The sequence below is a fragment of the Etheostoma cragini genome, chromosome 11, assembly GCF_013103735.1.
Source record: "Etheostoma cragini isolate CJK2018 chromosome 11, CSU_Ecrag_1.0, whole genome shotgun sequence".
NCBI lineage: Eukaryota > Metazoa > Chordata > Actinopteri > Perciformes > Percidae > Etheostoma > Etheostoma cragini.
Window position 1 is genome coordinate 7,864,886 of NC_048417.1, and position 25,690 is coordinate 7,890,575.

General features: G+C 41.2%; 2 protein-coding genes across 5 annotated transcripts in view; one reads left to right on the forward strand and one right to left on the reverse strand.

The window, feature by feature from the left end:
• The window catches only part of pdia5 (protein disulfide isomerase family A, member 5), a 50,218-nt gene extending 47,959 nt beyond the window's left edge, over positions 1 to 2,259 (reverse strand). The window contains exon 1 of the mRNA XM_034884993.1: positions 2,160 to 2,259. Coding sequence (XP_034740884.1) covers positions 2,160 to 2,225 — 66 coding nt within the window. The 5' untranslated portion in view covers positions 2,226 to 2,259. The remainder of the gene's footprint in view (positions 1 to 2,159) is intronic.
• Positions 2,260 to 3,620: 1,361 nt separating this feature from the next.
• Positions 3,621 to 25,690, forward strand: part of sema5ba (sema domain, seven thrombospondin repeats (type 1 and type 1-like), transmembrane domain (TM) and short cytoplasmic domain, (semaphorin) 5Ba) — a 159,053-nt gene continuing 136,983 nt past the window's right edge. For 2 of the 4 annotated variants that reach the window (XM_034884969.1, XM_034884968.1), the window contains exon 1: positions 3,621 to 3,992. The gene's annotated coding sequence lies outside the window, so the exon portion shown is untranslated. The remainder of the gene's footprint in view (positions 3,993 to 25,690) is intronic. The other 2 variants (XM_034884967.1, XM_034884970.1) reach the window with 1 other exon arrangement.

Genomic DNA, 25,690 nt, shown 5'->3' on the forward strand with positions numbered 1-25,690 from the left:
GGGATCAGGAGGTAATATACTTTATGGGGGAAAAATCCATATAGGCCACTCCCCCGATGGCTGCTAACTGTGTTTATTCTGCAAATATGTACACATAAAGTTGCTCAAAACAGGTAGGGTCACTCAGACATATTGATCATTCTTTCACACAAAAAAAGGGAGAAAGGTTTTGAGTTTAGCAGCCATGGGTAAGTAATACATTATTATTTTTTGTGTGTCTGTGGAGAAAGTTTGATTAAATTGTTTTGACAGGCCTCTACCACCCTGACAGCTGCCCTCTAACAAAGTGCTGCAGCGGTTAATCCCTTCTCTTGTGGAATCACCTTCATACACCCAACAGTAACACACACAAATAATTATTTTCCATTCCCGATAGTCTATAGTGTCTAAAACAGTGAAATAGTGCATCAAAAAAATCCTACAATGAAATAAAACAGAAAATCCTCACATCAAGACGGAAGCTACCATTGGGCATTGTTTTGCTTAGAAATTAACTTAAATTAACAATTGTGTCTTTTCTGGATAGTCTACTCTACTGTTAACTTAATTAATCAACTAAATGTTACAAATCTTGTGTTTGACTGTAAAGGATTAAGTACCAAATATTAATAGGATGACTTTTCTTATTTTATCCAAGAAATTCTGGTCCCTTAAAATTGGGGTACTGTGGGTAGAAGAGCTTCAAATCCTACACTGTACATCTGTTGTGTACAACACAGCTAAATTTTTACCATATAGTCACAATTTAATTTCAGGGCCAATAACCTGAGGCACATTGCCGAACTTTCAAAATAGTGTTTCTGTTACAGAGTGCACTGTACACACCCAAAATCCACCCTTGTTTGCAAAGTGTGCCATGCAACAGGAAGCAGAGCAGGAAGCAGTCTGCTTTTATACTCAGTTGCCAGTTTATTAGATACACCTAGCTACACAAAGGTAGGATTTCTTGCAGGACTGTTGCATTAGACTCTCTTTCTGCTAAACATATCTAATAATTTGGCAACTGAGTGTATGTCATAACTTTAAATGCATTATCATCACTATGAAAATCACTTTGAATTGCTCTTATACACTTGAATGTGAACAAAATGTCCTCTTCTTGGGAGAAAGGCTGATGAATACAGTTGAAAGCTCCAGGAATAGCTACATACGATACCCCTTGTGTTTAGAATATTAACCATAGACCTACATAGTAATTTTACTACCGTTCACTGCAATGGAAAACTCATGGGTTTTGGACTGAAGCAATTTCAAGATGTCACCTTGAACCCTGGGGAAATGGATTGCCATTCTGACAATGTCTAGATTTAGATTAGATTAGATTAAATAGACAGATTTTATGTTAGTTTAATATGTAATACAATTAATTGTTACAAGCACTGCTCTAACCCATATTCTACAAGTGACAACATTTTTTCAACCATTGAGGTAGTTTATAGTGCCTAACCAGAGTAGTTTCAACAGTCACATGACATAGAAGGATAACGTACTTCCTCCAAAGGGAACTTCTGTCATACACATGACCAATATACAGTGGCTAGCTCACACCCACCAGAATGTGGCCAAAACGTTTGTGAAAGTCACACACTTTTGAACTTTCAGTTCCCTTTACAAACTCGGAAGACTGAACAGATGAGCTTCACTGATTAAGAGTCATGCTGTATTAATAATAACAATAACATAGCTGAGCTACTGCATGAATGAAACTAACAACCGGAAAACCTTTCGAACATGAGAGTGTAGGCTAAGCCAGAGAAAAAAAGTCCGCTCATCAGGTCTGGTATTCCCTGGTACTCCCTAGGTACGACTCACACACAGGGGAGGAACCCCGTGTTACCAGAAACCGCTCTGTGTGGACTGTTTACTTTGCTACACATAACCTACCTTTAAATCCAGTAATCTTAACGTTACCTGTGCAGCAGCAACAACAACAACAACAACAACCGCATACCACCCGCATCATTACTAGCTAGTGAGCACCAAGTTCAGTCCAGGGCTGTCAACTTTACCCCCTGCACGGACAGGCTATCTGTGAGACGCGGTGATAAGAGATTTTGTTTCCTGAATTCTTTAACGGACACAAACACCCTTCGCTATGTGCAAGAATGTGACAGAAAAACCATAGCAGTTTACACACAGGCGAGGTTTATTTGACTCACCAGCAACACCAACATGAACATTTTCGCCTCTCTCATTCGACTCCCGTGGCGGTTCCAAGAGGCCATGATGCCGTTGCCACGTCTGGATACGCAGGCGCAATAGGTTTTTCCATGGATTCTTGGGCACGGCGCAATGCTCCATGGGAAATGTAGTTATTGAAGGATATTCGGCGGAAGGTGTTTGACATGCCGCCTCCAACTGGCCAGATACCACTTTCATGTTATTTGCATAGGTATAAGTGTGAGTATGCCTAGTCTACATGATTTTGTTTTGCTCAGAATAAGGCAGCCATATTCCAAGACAATTAATTACACAAGAGGTTAATTAGGAAATTGGCTCGTGATTGAATGGCTCTAAATTAGCCTTGCTCTTTATTAATTCGATGCCCGTTGCTTTAGAAAATTTGGTTTGATTATAGTTAAATGTGTGTGTGTGTGTGTGTGTGTGTGTGTGTGTGTGTGTGTGTGTTTCGGTGTGTGTGTGTTTCGGTGTGTGTATATGTGTGTGTGGGGTGTGTGTGTGTGTGTGGGGGGGGGTGTTTCGGTGTGTGTGCATGCATGTGTGTGCGAATATTTGTGGTACACATGCACAAATGGCAACATGACAACATTAATTGTGTGTGTGGGTGTGTGTGTGGGTGGGTGGGTGTGTGTCTGTGTGGGTGCATGCATGTGTGTGGGAATATTGGTGGTGACAACATTAATTGTGTGCATGTGTGTGTGTGTGTGTGTGTGTGTGTGTGTGTGTATGTGCGCGCGTGCGTGTGTGTGTGTGTGTGTGTGTGTGTGTGTACGTGTGTGTCCTTCAGGCACAGGCAAGTTGTAGGAGTGTATGTATGGTGATGTCCTATGGCGGTCAGTTTTGACCTTAAACAAAAAAAGTGTCACCAAGTTGAATAAATCACTCAAAAATTCAACGAAAGTATCACAATGAATTGTATGTGTTCAAATGCTTTATGGGAAGGCTAGCATGAGGTCTTGAGGCAATCTGATGAAAATGCCACACAGGGAATGTGTAGATCTGTCATCTTTGACAGGATCAGTGTTAGAAGGTTAAATTAACCTACTCATTCAGTTCACTTTAGTTTGCCCATGCATCAATTACTTTGCAACATAAACATGAGATACAAAAGACATAGGCTACAACGGTCTAATCAGCCTTATTCATTTTTTGAATAGACTCTGGCTCATTGGCTACTATTTTTCTCAGCCTTCATCTGACTGAATAGAATTACTTTGGTCCATGCTACAACGTGTTTACTGTTTCAACACAGCAGCAAAGAAAACATTTCAATTCCCAGTGGAGTTGTGTTGGAGTTGTATTGCCAGGTAACCCCCGCACACGGACACACACCAGGTAGGCCTACTCTGGAGTCCCAGACAACAACATGCAGGGCAGATCTTTCCCAGAAGCCTTTTTGTCTCTCCCAGGTCCACGCTGTGATTCACTCTCAAACACTGCCTGCCTTTGCTCTGGACGGACGCGCTGTTGCGACACTCCTCAAGCTCTCCGGGGGTGTCCGTGCGCACTTCCTCCCTATTGCGCTTGCAACTAGTCCCAGTATTTGCTTGCTATCGTACCTCATCCCCCCCACCCCAACCCCCCTGTCCCCCCTGTCCCCCCTCAACCCGGTGGTATAGTCCGACGCTCAAGGAGATAGAGCGCAGTTGTCTGCTGCAGGTCGCTCGGAGAGGGACGCACACAGCGGCTGAGGACACAACACTAGAACCCGTCTTGATTCTGTCTCTCCTGCTTAGAGTGCAAGTCCGATTTCCTCTCCTTATTTCTGTCTGGCATTGCCATCAACGTTGGGAATACAAACATCTTCTAAGGTAAAAGGAAAATCACTTTTTCTTTCTTTTCTTTGGCAAAAACACACGAATGAATGGTAGAAAAGCACTTTTAAGGTGTGTTGTGCACCAGTTCCCAGCTTAAATCCCGATTTAGATTGACACGGTAGCCTACAGGCGAAATGGATGTAGCTCGACTTTGATCGGGCTGCTGGATTTGGACACAATAGCCTGCTTTAGCTTGAGTAACTTGCTTAGATAAAATGAAATGAAATAATCCTCCATCAATAATGGATTGGCTGCTCGTAAGATGTACAGCCATGCTGTGGGGTGCGTTTTTCTTTCTCTGGACGATTTTTCTGTCAGAGCAGTGTTTGTGAGCAATGTGGCGTTTTCATTTTGTAGCCTATAGTCTCAATGATAAACACTTTTCTGCGCTTTTACCCAGTTTGGCTGTTTTAGGCGAGATGATGTGACCGTTGATATCATGTGTTATTCAGAGCAGTTAGCAGTTCCCTTTATGCCACGCCAGTTTTACTTTCCACTCACGTTTCATCCCGGGATCAGAGGAGCATTTGTGGACTGCTGGAGCTGCCTGTGCCTGCCACATTATCGCGGTCTCAAACTTACTTTGTACTGCACGCTGCCCTGTAGTCCCGATCCAGACGAGATGTGAACTTCAGAAAATAATCTTCAGGGGAAACTTCATTGATATGATTTCTCAGGAAAGTGGATTTTCTAAGTATTGTGCGTCTCACTTGCAGTTTTTATTCTCAAATAATCTATATCCCAAGTGGTAACCTTATTTGGCTCGCACATATGTGGTGAAGCATCTTGTCGTCCTCTTTCCAACTTTGCTTAGGCCTATGAATTTTGTTGTCCGCCTAAAAGACTGCTCATAATGGCTTCATTGCTTATCAATTCCAATTAGCAAATTGGCTTTTACGCGCGGAATGCCCAACCGTTTTCGCACATTCCGAATGTTTAACATACTTTTATTCTTTCCAAATCCAAGTAAACGTTCGTGCGACTAATTCTGCATGAAAATACACAAAAATCAGCGCAGAAAGTCATTATTCATGAGCTTGTCACATGGATGAATTGCTTCCTAATTTCCTAGAGGCATTTCTGATCTGTTTTATATTTAATTCTAAAGAGGGATAAGTGTCCAGCAGAATGCTTCGCAGAGTCAGGATGTCGAACAAACAAATACAGTTTGATATGATAGGACACTTCCATCTTAAGTTAGTTATTCTGAAATGCATTGTTGGAGAGGGAGACTGGCTGTAGTGTTGCAGAGCAACAGAGGGCAGTGTTGAGTAGCACTGTACAGCTGTGATAACACCTTGCCAAGTTTGGTGCATCGTGTGCTAGACCAGAGACCAGAGTCACTGCAGGTGGGCCTCTAAATTATTCTTAACATTTGAACGTTTTTTTTCAGAAATGAAATTTCCTTAACATGAATCCAATATATTATTAGCAAATATAAATCCCCATTGATGATACATTTACCTAGGTGGTAACAAATATAACCATCCACAGATACAGAAAGGATTCACTGTATGTTTAACATTAAAAGGTTGTTTGTAAAATCATGCTGACTATTATTTTAATAGGTTAGTATTCTATTATATGCACTTAAAAGCTAGGTATAAAGGTTTTAGGTCGCCCTACACTTTATTGTAGGCCCAGTTTAATATGCAACTTTTTTACAATATTAGTAGTAGGGGTCCCAGCTCAGTCTCTAAACGTTAGCGCACCCTGAGCTAGACCATCCACTCTGCTCTCCAAGTGAACACAGAGTTCAGCAGACCCGCTTGTCTGTATGCTGGAGCAAAGGTGCAGCACCCCTTCAAGTTTGGACAAATGAAGACATAAAAAGGACATTGCTTTAATTGATGTATGATTTCTTTAAATTTTTACTTCAGGTGATAATGTCAAGCACTTTTGAACAGGCTTTTATCTGCAGGCGGTTTACTGGGAAAAGCTGTCAGAGACATTTAGTCCATAACCATTTTCAAGGCTTACAGGTATCACATTCACTCGACTAAATTAATCAAAACACCTTATTCACCTTAAAGCCATTTTGCACCACCAATAACCACCACCACTGGGGCTTTTACAAGCTTTTTTAGAGATTGCTGGTTTTCATTTTATCAAGCCTCAGTGGTTCAGAAGTCTTCGACACTCAAATGACTCTCAAAGAGAAATTTGCCAGATGACATAATTAGTTTGTTTTGCAGTTCAGCTTCTTTTCTTTTTTCTTTTTTTTTTAAACCACTTTGCTTCTTGTTAAAACATGACACGGGCAGAAAATGTTTATGTTGCTGTCCCAAAATCCTTTGATAACTATAATTAGTAAACCAATGAATCAAATATTCATGTTACTTTGCTACAGTAGTATTCCTCCAGTAGACTAATAATTGCACACAACCATAGCACATCATCCTGTTTTATTCTGTTGTGTTTTCATAAACATCCTAATTCTCCCTGTCTGGAATTCAAAACAGCAGTTGGCACGACTCTTTATTATGCTCATCAACACGTGTGAAAGTCCCATATCTTATCCCTCTTTTGATTGATATTCATATATTCCTACATGTTTTATCTGGCCCACGCTTGTCTAATGGATGATTAATGCCTTTATTATTTGAAGAACTGTTTTAGTATCCTGGGTCAGTCCTTTCAAATGGAAAACAGGTTTTCATCTTTGATGAACTTATGAGGGCTCTTGACAGGCCCTGGTGGGGGGAACCAGACCAGCAGAGCAAAAGAGATTTAAAACTCCAAAACACAAAACTGGAATGACAATCCCCCCCCCCCCCCCCCCCCCCCCCCCCCCCCCCACCCCAACTCCTCTTAAACCTCTCTGTTCACTGTCACCTGCTTTCTATTGCTCCGTCTCTCCTTGATGTCTAATGTCGTTACAGTGAAAGTGTTTTGGATTATACGTATAAGTCTGTATCTTCGTGGCATCTGATGTCAACATAAATAATTCATTTTCATTAACTAATATGGTAGATGTGGAGTACTCGATGAGCCGGCAGCTTCTTCATCAAAATTTTAATGACGCATATTTAAACTTTGCCACGTGGATTATTCCTATTGTCGGGCATCATTTGAGAGGGGACAAACGGATATGAAAGTTTAATGTCTGGAGAACTGGATCTCTCCTCTCCTCCATCTGATATTACCTCTCTAAGAAAAAAAGAAAACAACACCATGTTCAGTATGACCTGAACTCCATTATGTGTGAGTGTTGATGTGTGTATATGTGTGTATGTGTGTGTGTGTGTGTGTGTGTGTATGTGTGTGTTTGTGTCTGAAAAGATAACGGATAAAGATAACATATGATTTGGTCTGGTCTGAGGCAGAGATGGGAAAAGTATTCAATTTCCGTACGCAAGTAGAACTACAGATACTTGTGTTAAAAAACACTCTGGTAAAAGCAGAAGTACTGATTTAACTTCTTTACTCAAGGAAAAGTCACAAAATACAGGCTTGGAAGTTTACTTAAAGTGTAAAATTAAAAGTAGCCTTGCGAATGACAAAGCTCCCTGGAACAGACAGATGTTACTAGAGAGCACGCTGAGAATCTTCAGTGGACATGGAAAAAAGATTCTCCATTCTTTATTCTTTATACGCCTTTAACTACATTTAAAATGGATGTCTGCCAATAGGCCTACAACATACAGCTTATTTATAACTCCAGGTTGTTAAGATTCTGACCGAGTAGCAAGATACAAATTCCATTGTGATTCTGGGAGAAGTGTGTGTATATTCCCATCCAATTAGATTCAATTTGGTATTGATGACGCAAACAATAATAACGGTAACTTCAGTGAATTATTTGAAACTTGTTAGTGAGGAATAGATTAGGGCTGTATTTAAAGCTGATTCTGGTTTCCACATTGGCCCCAGGTGTGTCTGTAAAAACACAGACAAAGACAACTTTTCTCTTTTGATGCTTTATTACAATCAAACAACAGTACAAAAATGGGCATGGGTGTAAGCAGTAAAGTAAAAATATCTGAAAAATCTACTTGAGTACAGTAGTTAACTTTTGTACTTCGTTACTTCCCATTTCTGGTCTGAGGTAACACTCTTCACATATCTCCAGGTCTATACAATTAGAAAATTTGTATCCCAGAGTTGAGAGACTGTTTCAAGGTGCAGTTTTTCTCAAACCAAAACCAAGGAGGACATCTACAGCACAATATTTCTGCTGTTAGCCTGTCATTCTGTGTCATGCTGCTTGGCTTTTCATGCACGTCAAACAAGCACTCCAGGACATCTGTCGCTGCTCATAGGGAACCAGACTTCAGTTCATTTATGCGCTGTAACACCTCATGCATTCACAACAAAAATGCATTTCCACGCCTTAAAAACCCAGAAAGGATACTCTTGCAACAGCTGTGAGGCAGTGTATGGCTAGCTGAGACATGACCGTTGATCTTGATTTTGCTCCCTTTTTACACATTCTCTGAGCCTGGTATGTGAAAGGGAAGGGGGGAGATTTTAGCCTTTTAAAGTGTCCTTCTTGAGCAGGATTCACATGGTAATTAGGTCAGGGGACACTGAGGAAAAACAAAGCTGTCTGCATGCAGAGAGAGCAGAAAACATATTGCATTTTTGTTAAGATGTTTCAAGTTTAAAGTGTTTATATATTAAGAAGACTGCAGCCACATTGAGTGTCTTTTGATCTCTGTTATGTAAATATAATGATAGATTCGAGCCACTGTGATTTGTGGCAGCCCTGTTCTCAATATTCGCTGTGGTCTCTTTATACCCAGAATACAAAGCTCTGCTTCCTTGTCACCTGATTGTGATTATGCTGTCCCATAGTGCTGACATAAATGTTGCCATTTTACATTCACACAGTCCCCGAAGCCTGATTGAGGTCCTGCGTCTCAGTACACCTCATTTTATTATCTCTGGCATTAGCCTGGAGGAAATTATGCATTTGATCTTGTGTGTGTGTCTACGTGTGTGTGTGTGTGTGTGTGTGTGTGTGTGTTTCCACATTTGATCTTACATTCTACTGGATTCATCCGTCTCATGTTTTTTGTGCGTATTTATGACTGTATGCTTTCACGGTTACAGGGATTTAATACTTTTAGAAAAAACAATATTTTACTGATTTCTTTAGTTTTATGCCGTCATTAACAGCTTACTCCTCAATCCTCTTAACAGGCCGGTATAGGGCCCAATCAACAGCAAACTACCTGGCAAAATGCATTTCTGGATATCAGCTAGGCTTTAAACAAGCCTAGTCTGTTGCGGGACACATTTTGGCCTTTGTTGTGGCCCAGATACTGACCTGCATGGAAAGATTTGAACCGGAGTATCGGCAGATGTTATGATCCTCTAAACGATACGAGAGATGAATAAATTCCAGTTTTTGTTATTTTTGCCGCTATCTTGAGTGAAGGAAGGACCATTGAATGAGGTTCAACTCTTCACAACTTCTTCTACTGAGTGCACATTTCTAGTTGGAAATTAAAGCATTCCCCAGCTATTCTACAACGTCTACAAAAATATGCAAATTTGTGCTTGGGATTGATTTTTGTTTAGGTTGATGTGAGTTTTCTGTGGCCAGTTTTGTTGTCGGCAACAAACTGTAGTCTGCCAGATAATTTGCTTCAGTCCAACAACACCCTGATGAGAATCTGCCATTGACCTTAGTCCAGTCTTATGTTCATGAGGGGTCAGGTTTGAGGGAAAATGTGTGCTTGTGCTAACCAGACAGTTTGAGCCGTTAGCAGAGGGAGGCCAGCGGTTTGCGTGCTGCAGTCTCAGCCGGTGAGTGGAAATGAATAATCCACGATCTCTGTCTGGGTCCCCCCAGCCTCCCAGGATCTCATTGTTTCTTACTGCAGAGTGCACTTGCCATGGCCTTTGCTTGCAGTGTCTATTTGTAACCTGGCCTCTCTCTGCCTCAAAGCACAACCCAGTCGTCTGCGAAATCCGATACGGCTGCAGCATCTCTGCACTCTGTCAGCAACCTTGCTAATTAATGCTTGATGCGATCCAACAGTCTTAATTTGTAACTGGAACGATATCATCACTGTTTGCCCTCCCTTTTCCTGTGTTGCTATTACAATAGGCCTACCTTTACAAACAGGGTGCATTGAGATAAAAAGGGTGTCCTGTCATTGCACACAATGCTCAAACTGGCACTGACTGCTGAAAATCATCATGGGTACACTACTACGTGACATTTCTCCTATTGGTCATTTGAAGGACTGAAGGGATTTTCCTCAAAGTGCCAAACTATTCAGTATTTTCCTTCTCCTTACACATTCTCATTGTTATCCCTCTTGGTAGTATAAGAGGTGTGTGTGAGTGTGGGTTGTGTGCAAGCATGCGCTCATACAAGCATGTGCGCATGCGTGCATGTCTGAGCAATTTGATTTTTCCCTTTGTTTGCGTGCGAAGCAGACGTGAAGGCATGTGCCTTTTCTCTTCCGTCCCTCCTCTGTTCAACCCCAGCAAGGTCTGAACAGGGCGAGAATAAAAGGGACGCAAGAGGAGGAGAATGTGCTCCCACAGTTGATTTGGCCATTGTGGGGGGAGGAACACTATTCCCATTGATGCTCTGGACGCATGGTTGAGACCCCTAGAAGCTTTAGGAAGGGAGCTTATTCAAGGCTTGATGTGACCCGGTGGGTTTGAAGATGGGAGTGGACCCCATTGTGGGGACGGTGGAAACATTGTCCCTGCTCCACTGCTTTAATACCACTCTTATAACCACTGGCTCTGTGGGCTGGATTTTGTAATATAGAGAACTAGTTTGATGTTGTGCTTTCCAGCATCAAGGTATTATATTGACATTCAATTCAATACTTCTTGCTATTACATTAAATTGGTACAATATGTTAAGTGAAAACTGTGTTCATTCTCTCAAACCTGCCATCAATAAAATGTTTGACAGCACAAAATCAAACAAGTCATGTTTAACGTGACAGAAGTCCTGTTCTGACATAAATACTAGTATTTCTAAACATTCTGCTGCATGGCATATCTCTGTCATATACACTGTATGGAAAGCATGTGATAGCGTTCCATGGAAACCACTATATAAAGTGGACAATCGTTGGTACGTACCTTCATCAAACTATTACTTTTGTTTTAAATCCTCAGTATTCCTCTCAAGGATCTCTGGGTTTCTGATTTTACTTTGAAAAGCCCCATTGTGCTCTGCTTTAAGGAACCTTCCTAATGGAATAAGGCTCATTTTACCCTGCCGTACCTTCTAAAATGGTTTTATCTCTTCCAAATAGAGTTACAGGATGAGAGCTCCTGTTTTGAGTCTGTACTCTGTGAAGTAATAGGTTTGCTGTAAGCCCTCCAAACAAGGCATGGATTAGGACACATTGGAAACTCCTGTGGTATTTATCTTGCTTTGTATTTACACACTGCAAGGAAAAATACTGACTTCATAATATGTCTTACCACTTTTTCTATTGTGTTTGGGATTATTTCGCATTACAGGCTGGCATGATTCAGTTTATCATACGGACAATACCAGTGGGGATCAGAGTCCCTGATGTGTTTACCTAAAGTTTTATTAGCATTGGTTTGTTTCCCGTAGCAGAATTTGATGAACTGCTTCTGATAGGTCGTATCACTGGCTCATTAGAGAGCACACCACATGCATCTCTGCTGGTCAGCAGTCTGGTGTTTGTGAATGTGCCTGTTTGTTAGTTTGCATATCCATGTGTTTGTGTCCATGTGTGCATATGTGTGTCTGTGTTGGTTTTCCATATTTGCAGTAATGGCTGGGAAATCAGCAGTTAGCAATAGCAGGCAGCTGGTCTCCGCTTTTACCGTTACCCACAACCCACCATCCCCGTAGGCCACGTGTAATTGGACAACCACATGTCAGACTGTTATTTTCAGTATGAGCCTAAGGATTTTGCAGCACTAAATATGATGAGAGCAGTTATGAAATGTTGGCTGGAAATACAATGCTATAACTAAACTGACTGGACAGTAGAGGGTGATTGGGGAGAGAAATTCTCATTAAGGTTTTTTCCATGTTCTCTTGTTTTCCATAGATATACTCTGAAGCCTGTCCAGTTTTGCAATGCAAGACCTGGCCATATGACCTAAAAATGATAATGATAATGATAAATGTAACAATAATTTTTGAGAAAATACATTGGGATTTTCTTCCCAATGTAAGCTCAACTCTGAATTTCTTAATAATGTTTTAAGAGTTAAGGAGATACTTTTGATTTAATATCAGCTCTGTGTCATCGCAGTGTGGGCAATGTGTTTGAATGAATGGTTTGACTGCCCTTTGTTGTGCCGGTGCATAGAGCTTCCCATAGAGCAGAGCAGCGGAGGTCTGCCACCATCCGTCGAATGATGCAAAATGTGTCGCGTAGGTCTGCGGCACCGGTCATCACTCCCCAATAAACAGCAGAGCAGATAATTTATAACCAGTAGCATTTGAACTACTCAGGAACACAACATGGATGGTGCCAGTGACATGTGTTGCAGCTGGAAGAAATTAAATACACTGCAGTACACAGATATACAGACACTGCTGGTTCTGGTTTCTGGTGGTTGCTTTATCATTCCGCTTATATTTATTTTTTCTTATTACCTTCCTTCCTCCTTGACAATTTCATCTTCTCCTGTTAAAATCGAAATGTTTCATACTGCATTTGTTATTACTGGCCCTGACCCTAAGACACAAAGCCTGCATGTTGGACAATTACATCTTCTCAGTTACCAGACTGGAATCTGAAAAACATTTTGTCATCTCTCATCTCATGTTCACTTTTTGAATATATTTCATGAAACATGCTATCATGCTGACCTGAGCATATCATCTTTTAAATGCCATTCACACTGTGTTCTACATTTTTCCCAATCCAAACTAATCAGTAGCAATCTGCTTTCAAGGCTTCTGGTCTCTTTCTCTGGGAAAACAGCGTTCAGAGTGTGTGCAAGACACAGCGTGGTTCTGAATTGAGAAATGAGTAACAAAGGGAAGCAATAACAGAAACTACATGTTCTGTTGTGTGACAGCTATAGGCCTTTCATATCTCAAATGCCAAAACATCTCAAAATTCTCACAGAGAATCAGACCAGGCTATTATTCAGTGTCTGCATTTGATAGCTTTTCCTATTTGACCAGGGTAGCAATGAGCACCTAGCTCTACTCCAGCTTAACCTGCCAGACATTCAGGAGATATTATTCTGCTCCATCTTTTGACCTTTTTGTTTGGCTCTTGCCAGAAATCTCTTGGTCTTAAGCCAATAGTCAGACTGGATTTCTCCTCCACCAAAACGTGCTGATTTGTGATTCATGTTGCATGTAAGCTGTAGGCTCCTTTCTGAAGTTGATGCATGCAAGGGGATGGTGCTGCAAGAGTAGCTTTAATCAAGAGGTCATTAGTTAACTGCTCCTGAACATGGAGAACATACACGACCACACGTCCATAAAGGACAAGTCTCATTGAAAAAGTTACCCTAATACGTTGGTCCAAAGTGCAATAACATAGAGGGGTTACAATAATGGCCCTTAAAATGTATGACTGTTACATTTTTTCTGCCTATTCGATTCCTATTTTTTGCGTCCACATCATGTGACTTTCCAGATTCCGTCCGATTCCATGTGCTGCTTGACTTTGCGAACTACAATAACTTCTTCTTCTTTCAGTCTAGCCAGCAGCATCACCTTGTCAAAACAAAATTACGCTCCATATCCCCATGACCTGCAAAACATTACATCAAAGTGTTATTTTACAACCTCCTATAAAAATAATGGGACAGAAGATGTTTTGCATGCTGTGCTACTACTATAGAGAAATAAACCCTGACAGGATGAGCTAGAACCCCAGATTCCATATGTACTGTACATCAAGACGTGAGCAACAATCACTTTGTATTCAGTGCATTTCAGAGGAAGTACTTACATTCCCATGGCCAGGACTTGTTGTCCACAGCCAGGAGTTCGTTTGGAGGAGGCAATTTTCACCTTCGCCCACAGTAGCATTGTGGTCATTGATGGCAACTTCCAAGGCTTTCTTCTCAACAGCAATCTTTCTTCTAAGTTGATGCCTTCGCTTATTCCCACCTACAATGAGTAACACAAATGAGTGTGCACTTACACGATGACTACACAAAAGCACCATACAAAATAAGGCTTCACCATATGCATGTACAGTATGTGTTATGATTATTGTGAAAGATGCTGTTTGATCATTTTTGCATCACAAGTTTCCTTATCATTTGAAAAATTGTGAAAACATTTTTGGAATCTATTTTAAACAATCAAGTTTTTCTTAAAATAGAGGGCAAAAGTGATAGATCAGGACATCTCTGCACTTATATTATATTAATATTTGGACATTGCACTCAACTTGAAACCACATACCTTTTGATTCCACTGCAACTGCCAACATAGAGCATGTGCGTGCAGGGCGCAGAAAATGATGGACCTGAGACAGCTTGTCAACCTCAAATTTGGCATAGGCCCATTCGAGGAAGGCCCTCTGCATTGTGTCCCCACACACTGTCTGTTACCACTCTGAGAGCAAAAGTGAAAAAACAAAACAAAACAGTAAGTAACTGTTTACTGAAGTTTGGCTTCAGACCATGGTCATGATGAAAAAAGAGCTCTGTAAAGAAATGTGTGCTGAAACTTTGGGGATTGTAAAAACAAGTCCTGAGAATGAATTGGTTATTTAAAAGGTGAACCAAACAAGATCACTTAAATAATGAATCCACTCACTCGCCCGAAGAGTTTTGTTTGACCCACGAGCATGCTGACAAAAGCTTGTCACATAACGGGGATGCAAAACAATAGGAAACAAATGGGCAGAAACAATTTAACAGTCATACAATTCAAGGGCCATTGTCGTAACGACTCTACGTTATTGCTCTTTGGACCAATGTAGTCATGGTACCTTTTTCAATTAGTCTGTGTTGACTTAAACATTTGTTTTAGCCATTTCTCAGACTTGTCCCTGGTGACAGACAGAGCAACCTTTTTATGGTGCACTCCAGCTCTTAAACTTTAAATGCGGTTGTATATGTTCTCCATGTTCAGCACCAGTTAACTAATGAGCTCTTGATTAAAGCTACTCTTGCAGCACCATCCTCTTGCATGCCTCTACTCCACAAAGGCGCCTACAGCTCACTTCGGAACAACGTAGTCAGGATACGTTATAATGAGAGACTGGGTTGTTTAAGTCAACACAGTGGAATAAAAAGTTTGAAGCAGATAAGTTCAAGCTTCAAATGTTCGTAAACACATTTTTGAGCCCCACTACCTCTAGAGCACCGCTGAGTTTGGTTGGTTTTGGTAACTATGACAATAGAAGTGGCTCTCGGCAGGGGCAGGAGGGTCTGTTTCAGACTTAGGCTCTCAGAGAAAGAGAGGAGTGTGACAGTGATTAATGTCCTGGCAGAAACAGAGACAGTCGATTCTCAGGGCCCGGTCGTCACTATCAGTGTTAAGCATATCTGCCCCCAACCAACACAGCATCTCACTAGCACGAGAAAGCAAAGGGCTTTAATCACAATCATTTGAATTATTTATTACACAAAATCTATTACTTTCTGACTTGGCGGATGAAAGCTGGAGTAAATTGAAATGTTGGATTAAGCCAAGAAGGAAATGAGATTCACCTGTGTGTCCCCTAAAATCAATCCTCGCTATCCAGCTGATTAATGGAATCGCATTTGTCTCAGCATCCCCATCTACCGCTCACCTCTTATTCCGAGACATCAAAGAAGCCGAGGTGGCTTTCAGGTGGTGTGGGGAGAGCGGCTAGTTGTTAACTGTTGAGAGTCACGTGTTCCCCCGGTTTCCCTGCAGCTTGTTAACAAGGAAGTGAAGTGATGGAAGACCAGAGGACAAACGTCTGCATGATAGAGATAAGCAGCCAACCATGCTTCCTCGTTCCACTGTCCACCCCCTACTCCCCCAACAAAGACACACAGTGTCTAGATATTTGGCCAGCAGGGTTATGGGTGATGGGAAACTTACAGTTTGCACCATGCAGGCATCACCTATTGCATTTGGATATTCTGCTTCTTGGACAGTACACACATGTACATACCTTATTCTCCTTTTATGTTGGATACACCTTTGTATAAAGAAGCAACCTCAAAGCATTGCCACAATAATTGTTCCTCTTTCAGGTTCCCCACCTCTATCTCAAGGTCCATTATAGCTGCTTTTGGGGATCTTGGTCATTCCCTGGGTCTTCGCACTTCAGTGCACTTTCCCTACACTGCTCCCCCATAACACTGCAGCTGAAAGGAGCCTCTGTTGGACTGCTATAGTGCATAGTGTGTGTGCGTACATGTACTGCAGCTCATCCTCAGAGGGAAAAAGCCTCTTACTTTTCACCTGGTGCTCCTGCCCACCACCTTCAAACACTTTGCTCTCTGTGACTTGACCCTCTGCCCCTCCCGTCTTATGTTGATAAGCAGCCCAGAGGAGCTCAAAGCCCACAAACTATGTGATTCTGGTGTAAGACTTAGTAAAGACATGACGAATGAGCTCCAGGCATACACACAGTTCTTTGTGTATTCACTCAACTGCAGAAGGTAACATTACCTTGTTATTTTTTTTCCCCACACACCTGTCTAGCTTCGTCCCCTGTCCTCAATGGAATAAGTGTGAAGGCCTCCTTTCATATTCCTGTACACAAAATGCTGAAGAACCACAGCTTCGATAGGAAGGAATTGGAGCATTTTCAGCAATGTGTAAATCAACTGCTGGATGTTTGATGGCAGAGTAAATGTCTGCCCCCGCTCACAGCAGATTGCTTTTGCTAGTGTTGGCTAGCAGCCCCATTCATCACCCACCACGAAAGCAGCTTTACTCAAACCCTTTTTAAAACTAAAGCTGAGGTCCCAATACTCACCCTGAACCCACAGTGTCATCAAAATGACAATTTTGTTTTTGGAATTGTCAATCACATTTTCCTTCAGTGAATGGAGAAGGCTCAGGTGTCATCTCAGAAACTAGGTGTTGGGAAAGCCAGTCAGGAGATAACAAGTAAAAATGTGTTTTATGTTTGAAAATTAACTGAAAGATTAATCACTCAGCGGCAAATGAAAGAAAAATATATAAAAACTAAATAGAACATCAATATTGTCCTTCAAGATGAGCAGTTCTCAAAGATAAAAAGAGACTCATCTAATGCCTAATACCATATCTTAATACGCATCTCTGCCACAGCTAACCATATCTTAGTGTTACCTGTTACGGGATTGCTCCATTGCAGACGGAAATTTGTCCGGATTTTAATCATTTAGGCCGGATACCTGTTTCCTTGGGCTTCCTTTGTATCTGCATTTTCAACTGTGGTGGATTTCTGAGGACTATTGTTAACTGCTCCTCAGATTCAGACAGCTAGGTAGACTATCCGTCTAATCTGAGTTCTCTGTTGCACGACTAACAGAACTTTCACCATAAAAAGTTCCTTCCCGAGGCTATTTTGCAGCAGCTTTTCCTGTTGCTTAGCACCACCCAAAAAGATTGGGATTGGTTTAAAAATGCCAATAAACTAAAGGACTTATTCTCCTATCACGGAATGCTGTGTGGACTAGCAAGACCCTCCTCCGTAGCATGGCGTTGACAAAAGGTCTGGCAAAGGGAGACTCATTTTTACCTAATTAAAGATACAGGGAATGTGTTAGCAAATAGCTGTTTGTTTACCAATCCAGCTCAATTCCAGCTGACCCAAAGCAACATTTTTAACTAAATCTTCACTCTACTTTTAGCTCTTATTTGGTCACCACTAACTCCAGAGAAACATATCTGGATCTAGACCATAAAACTATATAGTGTGAGCATCAAAACCAAAACAATGATCTAAAAGAGGCTAAAAAGCTGGAATGTAATAAAAAAAAACAGTTACACATGAGTGGTTGCTTTGTATTGGGTCGTTATGGATATCTTAAATGGATTCAGAAACCACAAGGCTTTTTTTTACCTCATTTAGTGACACAACAGCTGGATGTAATGCTGTTTGGTGAAGCTAGGTAGCTGAATACTTATGTCACAACATTGCAATAGCACTACTAATTACCATAGGGTCAAACAGGCAGTTATGTGTGTTATTTAGACACATGCTGCACTCTCATTTGCTGCAGCACTCTTGGTTTTGCCTCTCATTTCGGCAACAGTGAATTATGATGCCCTCAGGGAAGAGTGAGAAGACAACAGGAGAGAAATACTTTTCTCACAGCTCTTTCAAACACTGCTCAGCAGCTTTCCCGTTGCAGACATATGTACTAAGGATTTGGAAGGCTGAAATTCTTGACTGAAGGTTTGGAAGTGAGACAGCATGCTGGCACAACTCCAAAGCTGTTATTACATGCAGATGTCTCCCTTTATGTGTGGACAGGACCTTGTCTGCCCTGTGTTCTCTTGTGTTATATTGATCAGAAAGTAGCAAAACTGTCAAATATATTTACTTAATTTGTCTTTCTTCATTTATTGTTGGCATTGTTTAGTTTAGCTTTGACAATACTCAAAATCATACACCTAAAGAAAACATTAAAGTGTTTTGATGTTTTTAAAAAATACACATGAGATGGTCAAACAAAGTATGTGGACACCCAAATATTACACCCATATGTGATTTTTGAACATCTTATCTGCAAAACCATTGGCATTAATCTGCTGCTGTTACAGCCTCCATACTTCTGGAGGAATTTTATCTTGGAACCTGACTGCAGTGATTTGCTCTCATTCAGCCACTAAAGCAGGAGTGAGGTCCATTACTGATGTTGGGTGATAAGGTCTTGCTTGCAGTAATCATTCCAGGTGTCATGAGGTTAAAGTCAGGGCTCTGTGCACACAAGTCAACTTCTTCCACACCAAACAGGGAAAGCCATTTCTTTTTAGGTTGTGGTGCACAGGAGCATTGTCGAGTTGAAACAGAAGAGGTGGTTTATTAATCTGTTGCCACAAATTTGGAATCATATGATCCAATATCTGTATTTGGAACTAAGGGAATTAGCTCTAACCATGGAAAATAGCTCCAGATCAGAATTGCAACCAATCTACATAGGAACTCATAGCCACCTCTCTTAGCTTCAGCTCTGTGGTCACAAACCCTTCTGACTGTCCTGTGTGTCCGACAATAACCCGCCCCAGCCACCCTCAATACAACCTTGCTGCTTCGATAGCATGCCCCTGCTGGCATGATGCCCAGACACCCTTGGCCATTTACAAACAGCGGTGATGGTGGGATATGCCCACACGTCTTTGACTTTGCTGAAGATGTGCTCCGATTCATTAAGGGCGGCATAAATGACAAAGGGACGCTTGTGCTCTGCAGCGAGAGGGATAAACAAGACATAAAACACTGGGCAGTTGGATGGAGACAGCCAATTTGTGGTGTGTTTAACAGCATGCGTCCTCTCTCTGTCCTTATCTTTTTCTCTGTGTTTCTTCAGTGAAGTGGTTTGTTTCTATATCAAAACGGTAACCTGCAGGCGATCTAAATGTGTCTTTTCCAGTGGCTGAAAATTTCTGCCAGAAATTAATGTTTGCAGGGAGCTCCTGGTGAGTCTTCATTTCAATGGTCTTTCGTGAGTTGTGGGCCTTGGATTACTTTCATCAAACACTCCAATTAAAATTCATAAATTCCAACTGGTAATGATTGTGGAATCCTGGCAGTACGATCTGGAAGAGATTGAATTTTGAACCTTTTTTGTTTTGTCATGTAATTTCAATAAGCTTGCTCTGCTTTGTATGTGTTGCCAACACAATATAACAGCTATTATATTTGAGTATATTGTTTACACATCAACCTGCTGGTTCTATGAACACATACAGCCATGTATAGTGTGTAGTATCATTAGAACAATCTCTTAGCAATCAATGGAATAAAACCATAGCCCAGATAAGACTTTGGAGACTTGGCACAGCATTGCTGAGTCCTTAAGGTCATTGCTGTAGCCGTTTCTTTTGTTTGTGCGTGTGATTGGTCCCTTGTCTTGTGTCTGTCTGTGTGTGTGTCTGTTTCTGCATTTGTTATTTTGTCTCCCTCCCTCCCGTTTTTCCTCTCTGTGATTTTGTGCCCTGGGACGCATTCCAGTGTGTTGTTTGGAACTGTTCGTGAACGTTATGTTTACATTTTTTTCTGAACATAAAAATAAAAATTTGATCACAAAAAAAAAAACCGGAATAAAACCAAAATGTCTAAAACACGTCCAAGTAGAAAAGGTTTCAGGAGCAAAATGTGTAATTGTGTAGAGTAGAGAAATACAAAATGAATGCACATCAAAGTTTATTGAAAAAGGAGATAAGCAACTACTTGTTGCTTATAGTTGCAAGTTGGTTGGTTGCTTTGTTTGTTCTGTTTTGTCTGTGTCATTCCATAATGGTCATGTTTTTAGAATATAAATGTGATCTAATTGTGATCTTAATTGTCTTGATTGTTGGACCATGAAAATCAATGCCAGCGTTAGTCAGAAAGGTTCTGACGATGGTTTAAAGAACACTGACTGAACTGTCCTCATATTTATTGAGCCATGTTTTGTGTGTGTGTGTGTGTGTGTGTGTGTGTGTGTGTGTGTGTTCATGAGTAGGTGTATGAGTCAGCATGTGTTTGTCATATGTTTTGTGTATCCCCTAGTATCTTGGAGTCTGCTATTTGACACAGGGCTACTGTAAATGTTAAATTGGTGTTTAGTTAGTGATTATATGAACTATTGCAAGTTTGTGTAGTCAATTCATGCTCATGATATCACTTTGTAAAGTCCATTTGGATTTTCCTTAACACTTGGTCTAGTGTTTGTTAAACAGCTTGTTTATGTAAGCAATGACACACGACATGCTATGGTGATGTAAGGTTCAGTATTGTAGCGATTACATTTTGTGAAAGCTAGTACAGTACGGAAGCTTACATGAAAAAAAACATCTTCCTCAACTGCATTTTGGAGAAAAGATATCATTCTATCATTCGCAAGCAGTGTAGCTTTAGATCAGCATTAAAAACCATAATGGTGACTTTGTAATGAAGGCGGACGCTAAACTCTCTGATGCAGCAGAATGACCTCGCTGCTATGAAATATTCTGAAATGACCTGGCCTGGATCCAGCATAGTGGCCCTGCCTAATGCTGACAACAGTCATTTGATACTGAGGACAGAGGACAGCATAAGTTCTCTGTGCTACTGTATATGTGTGTGTGTATGTGTGTGTGTGTGTTTCTGACACGTCCTGTGATCTAGTGTGGTGGCCCTGGCCTCCAGGGACACCCCAGACAGTTGGCTGGCACGGAAATGTGACGAAGACTAAAAGACCTAAGCCACCTCAAGCCATCCTCCTCTTCCTCCAATGTCATTTCTCGGATTAGTTTTTCTCTCTTTTGTGCCAGAGAGTCATGTGCACCACAGGTGGATGATTTCAAAGCATTCTGTAAACCTAACGTATGAGAAAAGAATTGAAGATAAATGACAAAGGCGAAAAGCCTGTTTTTTTTGGCTGACAAAAAAAGCATTGCTTTCCACATAATCAGACATATCTGTAATCACGGCTGAGTGGATTGATGCAAAATATGCACTTTGGAGCTCATCTTTTGTGATGGATGCTTTGGCTTCAAAGCTTTTGTGTACCTTTAGAGTTTTTTATGTTTGAATAACCTCATTCTCTATAAATTGCTGTTTTATTATGTGCTCTCCGGCTGACTAAGTCAAACACGTTTCAAGCTTACTGTTTTTGCTATAAATAATTCATAACAGGGCATTAATTGGGATACATCTATCAAGATTAAGAGCACATCATCCTGCCTCCACACTTGTTTGTGGCTTCTTTGCTTTATGGAATTGTACTTAAGTTAAAGGCTTCTATGTAACGTATTATTTTAAAGACATTCTCCTTGCCAGCTTCTCACGTAGGGCACTTTATCAAGTTAAGTCAAGTCAGTTTGGTAACACTTCGTTTTACTGGTCTGCAAATAATATGGTAACTTAAAGGATTTTAATTTTCTTTGAAACTACCCTAGACTGGGTAAACCCCGCCCACTCTGCCGGCGATTTGATTTCACCCTGCCGTACGGTCTGGAAACATGCATTCTCAGCTCACAATTTTGTTGGAACCAATCACAAACTGGCTTATCTACCTGGCAAACTATTGGCGCGTTTAACATGATGACGATAGAGAAGCGAGCTTCTTCTTTACATTCAATTTAGGGGCACCGAAGCGCAGCAAACCCATTGATGCCGCTGTCGCTTCTACGTCACCTGGATCGTTGGTCTGATTGGTTACAGAGTCATTTGAACCATGCCCATTGGTCACGTGTCTTGTGCAGAGAAATTACAGAGCAGACTCAGTTTCAAATCTGTTGAGCTTGGCTTTGTCTGGTGATAGCCAGACTAAAATTACCCCAAAATGTATAGAAAGTTACCACAGCATTATTTAATAATTATATTTGACTGTTTCCCTATAAGCATGTAATGAAAAGATGGTAATTTCTTACCAACACTGTATTCCATGGGCTGCAGTTTCCTGGTAATAATTAACAAGCATAGGTTTACCATGAATCAGCAGTTTGTAATCATGCCTATCAATTACCTTTGTATTTTTATCCTGGAAATGTATGAAAGACATTACCAGCTATTATTTACCTGCTTTGAGAGGCTGACAGAAGAGGGGAACTTGACTCAAAACTTTGATTGGGTCGTAGAGTTGTGCAAAGGAATGGTCTTTCTTTATTTGGCTGATGAAACCTGAATTAATTATGTATCACTTGCAAAGTGCCTCGTGTCGACTTGTGCAGATTCTGCAGAAGGCTACCTTAAGTTTATTTAAGGTGTTGTCAGAAGTAGGCTAATTGTGTTGTGTTGGCTCAAACATTTCTTCTGGGTGAGTTGGAAATCGGTTGGAAGCACATTGAGAACATTGATACCCGCACACATACACATTCAGACAATGTAACATGCTTCAGTACTTCCTTTTATTCCCCCCTCAGGCTATGCTCTCTTTGAAACCAAATGAATAGCCTCCTTTACCGCGTCAGATATAATTTAAACCTGTCTCTCCGTTCTGCAATTCCATCTTAATTGCTAAGTACTTCCATTTCAAGAGTTGTTAAGCAAACGGTGCGTATGACGGATGAGCCTGTGGCAGTAAACAGCGAATTACTTAATCAAGCGCTCTCTCTATCTTCCTGCTGCCTTTCAAAAAGTCTTTGCTCTAGTCCCAGGAGAAGAAGTTCCATAAAAGACAGGGGCATTGTAATCTGCCACTTTCTTTTCTTTAGTTATATCCTCACGCTACTATGATAAATGGGGGTTTCATTCGTGCACTTTAAAAGATGGATTGGGTGCTTGGTTCCCAGCCTCTTGCATGTTAAGAGGTCTAATTCTTGATGTCTTCTGCCCTTCATCTTGTCACACTTTCAACATTTATCTCAGTTTTTTTATTCGCTCTTATTTACTGTATATCATCGATATCACAGACTGCTTTTCATAACCTGACATCTCTCAATCTGGTGCTCTCTTGTGGCACTCTTCTTATTCCTTGCTTTATGTCTCTCTCTTACAAGTTTTCTGCTTTTCACTAAGCTGCTCTCTCGATTTTTTGGCTCTTTCAGCCTTTGCTCCAGGTGGAATTACCATTGATTAAAACCAAACGTGGCCTGCACTTTTGTGTCCACCTGGCCAAGCCCAGCTCAGGAAGATTAATCACTTGCAGCCCTTTTCTATCAGTCCACTCTGTTTTCACATCCATCCTTCACTCACCCAGCTGTCGACTCCAAAATGAAATGAGCGCTCGACTGATAGGAGACAATAAAGTTTTTTTAGCCATGTTAGTGTGTGTATGCAGGGCTTAGTTGAGGTTCTCTTGTTTTTGGTCAATGTGTGTGTTTCTACTTGACTCCCCAAACATTAAAGGTCCCATGACATGGTGCGCTTTCCTTAGTGTGTGCCATTTCTGAGTCTGTAGCTTTTGAGAAGGAGAGGGGGGGGGGGGGGGGGGGGGGGGGGGGGGGGGGGGGGGGGGGGGGGGGGGGCAAGGTGGAGGGAAGATGGAGGAAAGGTTCAGGCTGGGGGTGTGTGGCCTTGACCAACCGCCACTTTGCTAATTTCAAAGCCATGACGTCTCTTTGGCTTATGACCTCATAAGGGGCAAGATTCCAGATCGGCCCATCTGAACTTTTATTTTCTCAAAGGCAGAGCAGGATACGCAGGGCTCAGTTTACACCTATCACCATTTCTAGCCACTGGGGGACTATAGGCAGGCTGGGGGAACTCATATTAATGTTAAAAAAAACTCATCAAGTGAAATTTTCATGCCATGGAATCTTTAAGAGTTAAAGGAACATCTAAAATCAATCTTTTAAGTATAAAATATGAATGGGCTGCAGGCTCGGAGGTGGATCTTAAATTTTTTTTAGCCTGGTCCTTTGAACAGCTTGGACTCACAGCATTTAATATGGATTCACTTTAATTCTTTTGTATTCTACATCGCAGGGTTGCACAACAAAATCAAGTTTGATATCCCTTTATGCTACACAAAAAACCCCAAAAGAAAACAATAGGATGTATGCTAACAGCAGCAACTAAAACATCAGTAAAGTCTCTGGGCAGATAATATAGTAATAATATAGTATGGTAACAATTAAAATCAGCAATACACAGTCTGTCAACTTTGAATATGTTCAGACACCAAGCATTAACGATGCAAACATAAAGTCCACCTACCCTTGTCCCACCGGAGTCCTGTGATCTGTCGGTACAGAACACACTTCACACCCCCTGATCCAGGATGCCAAAATGGAGCCAATGGTAAACCGAGGTCGTGGCCAAATAAAAGTGTCAAAATAACCACTGACTAGCATCAATTATCAGTTGCATCATCCACTTCTCTACCATTGCACTCCAAATCATTTCTGTTTCAAGAAAACAATCAGTAATATGCTCACTAGGTGCTACTTCAGACAGACTTTCTAAACTACAGCTGTAGGGTGTCTGACGTTGTGATAACGATGTGATGTTGCGGAGAAAGTGTTTCAAAATGCTTAACATAGTTTCTCCACAGTGAATTATGATGCAGGGTTTGGTTTGAATGGTTTGTTTCTAAGGATATATTTGGACAGTTCTTTGCCTTGGGTCTGGGTCGCCCTGCCATTTCAACTCCTGTGAAACCACAATAGCCATCCTCCACTAAGGCGCTAGCTACAAATATGTCAGAGGCAACTTTCAAGACTACAGGATGTAAGTGTTTAACGCTCAAAGCAACAACAGCAACAAAAAGTAATACAAAGGTACACTTTGCTGTTTTTTATGGCTCGGCCAAGGCTCCTCTGTTCCAAAAAAGGAATAATAAGAATGAATAATGCTGCAGTATACTGATATTACAGTCTATACAGTATGTCTTCCTACTTTGTGGCAGCAGTTTAGGGAAGGCCCTTTCCTGTTTTAATGTTTCAAAGCCCCAAAACAAACATTCAGGCCTGCAAACAGCTCTGACCTCAAAACCCAACACCTTTGGGATGAACTGAAACACTCGCCAGGCGTTATCAGCCAACATCAGTGCTGGACCCCACTAATGCTCCTATGACTGAATGGGAGCAAATCTCTGCAGCTAGGTTCTAAAATCTGGTAGAACGCCTGAAACCAGACAAATGTAGACCAGATTATTGGCCATGGTTTTGGAATAAGGTATTCAGCACCACATATTGGTGTAACATTCAATTTTCCACATACTTTTGAGTGTAAAGTTTGGGGAGATTATTAAAGTAAAGT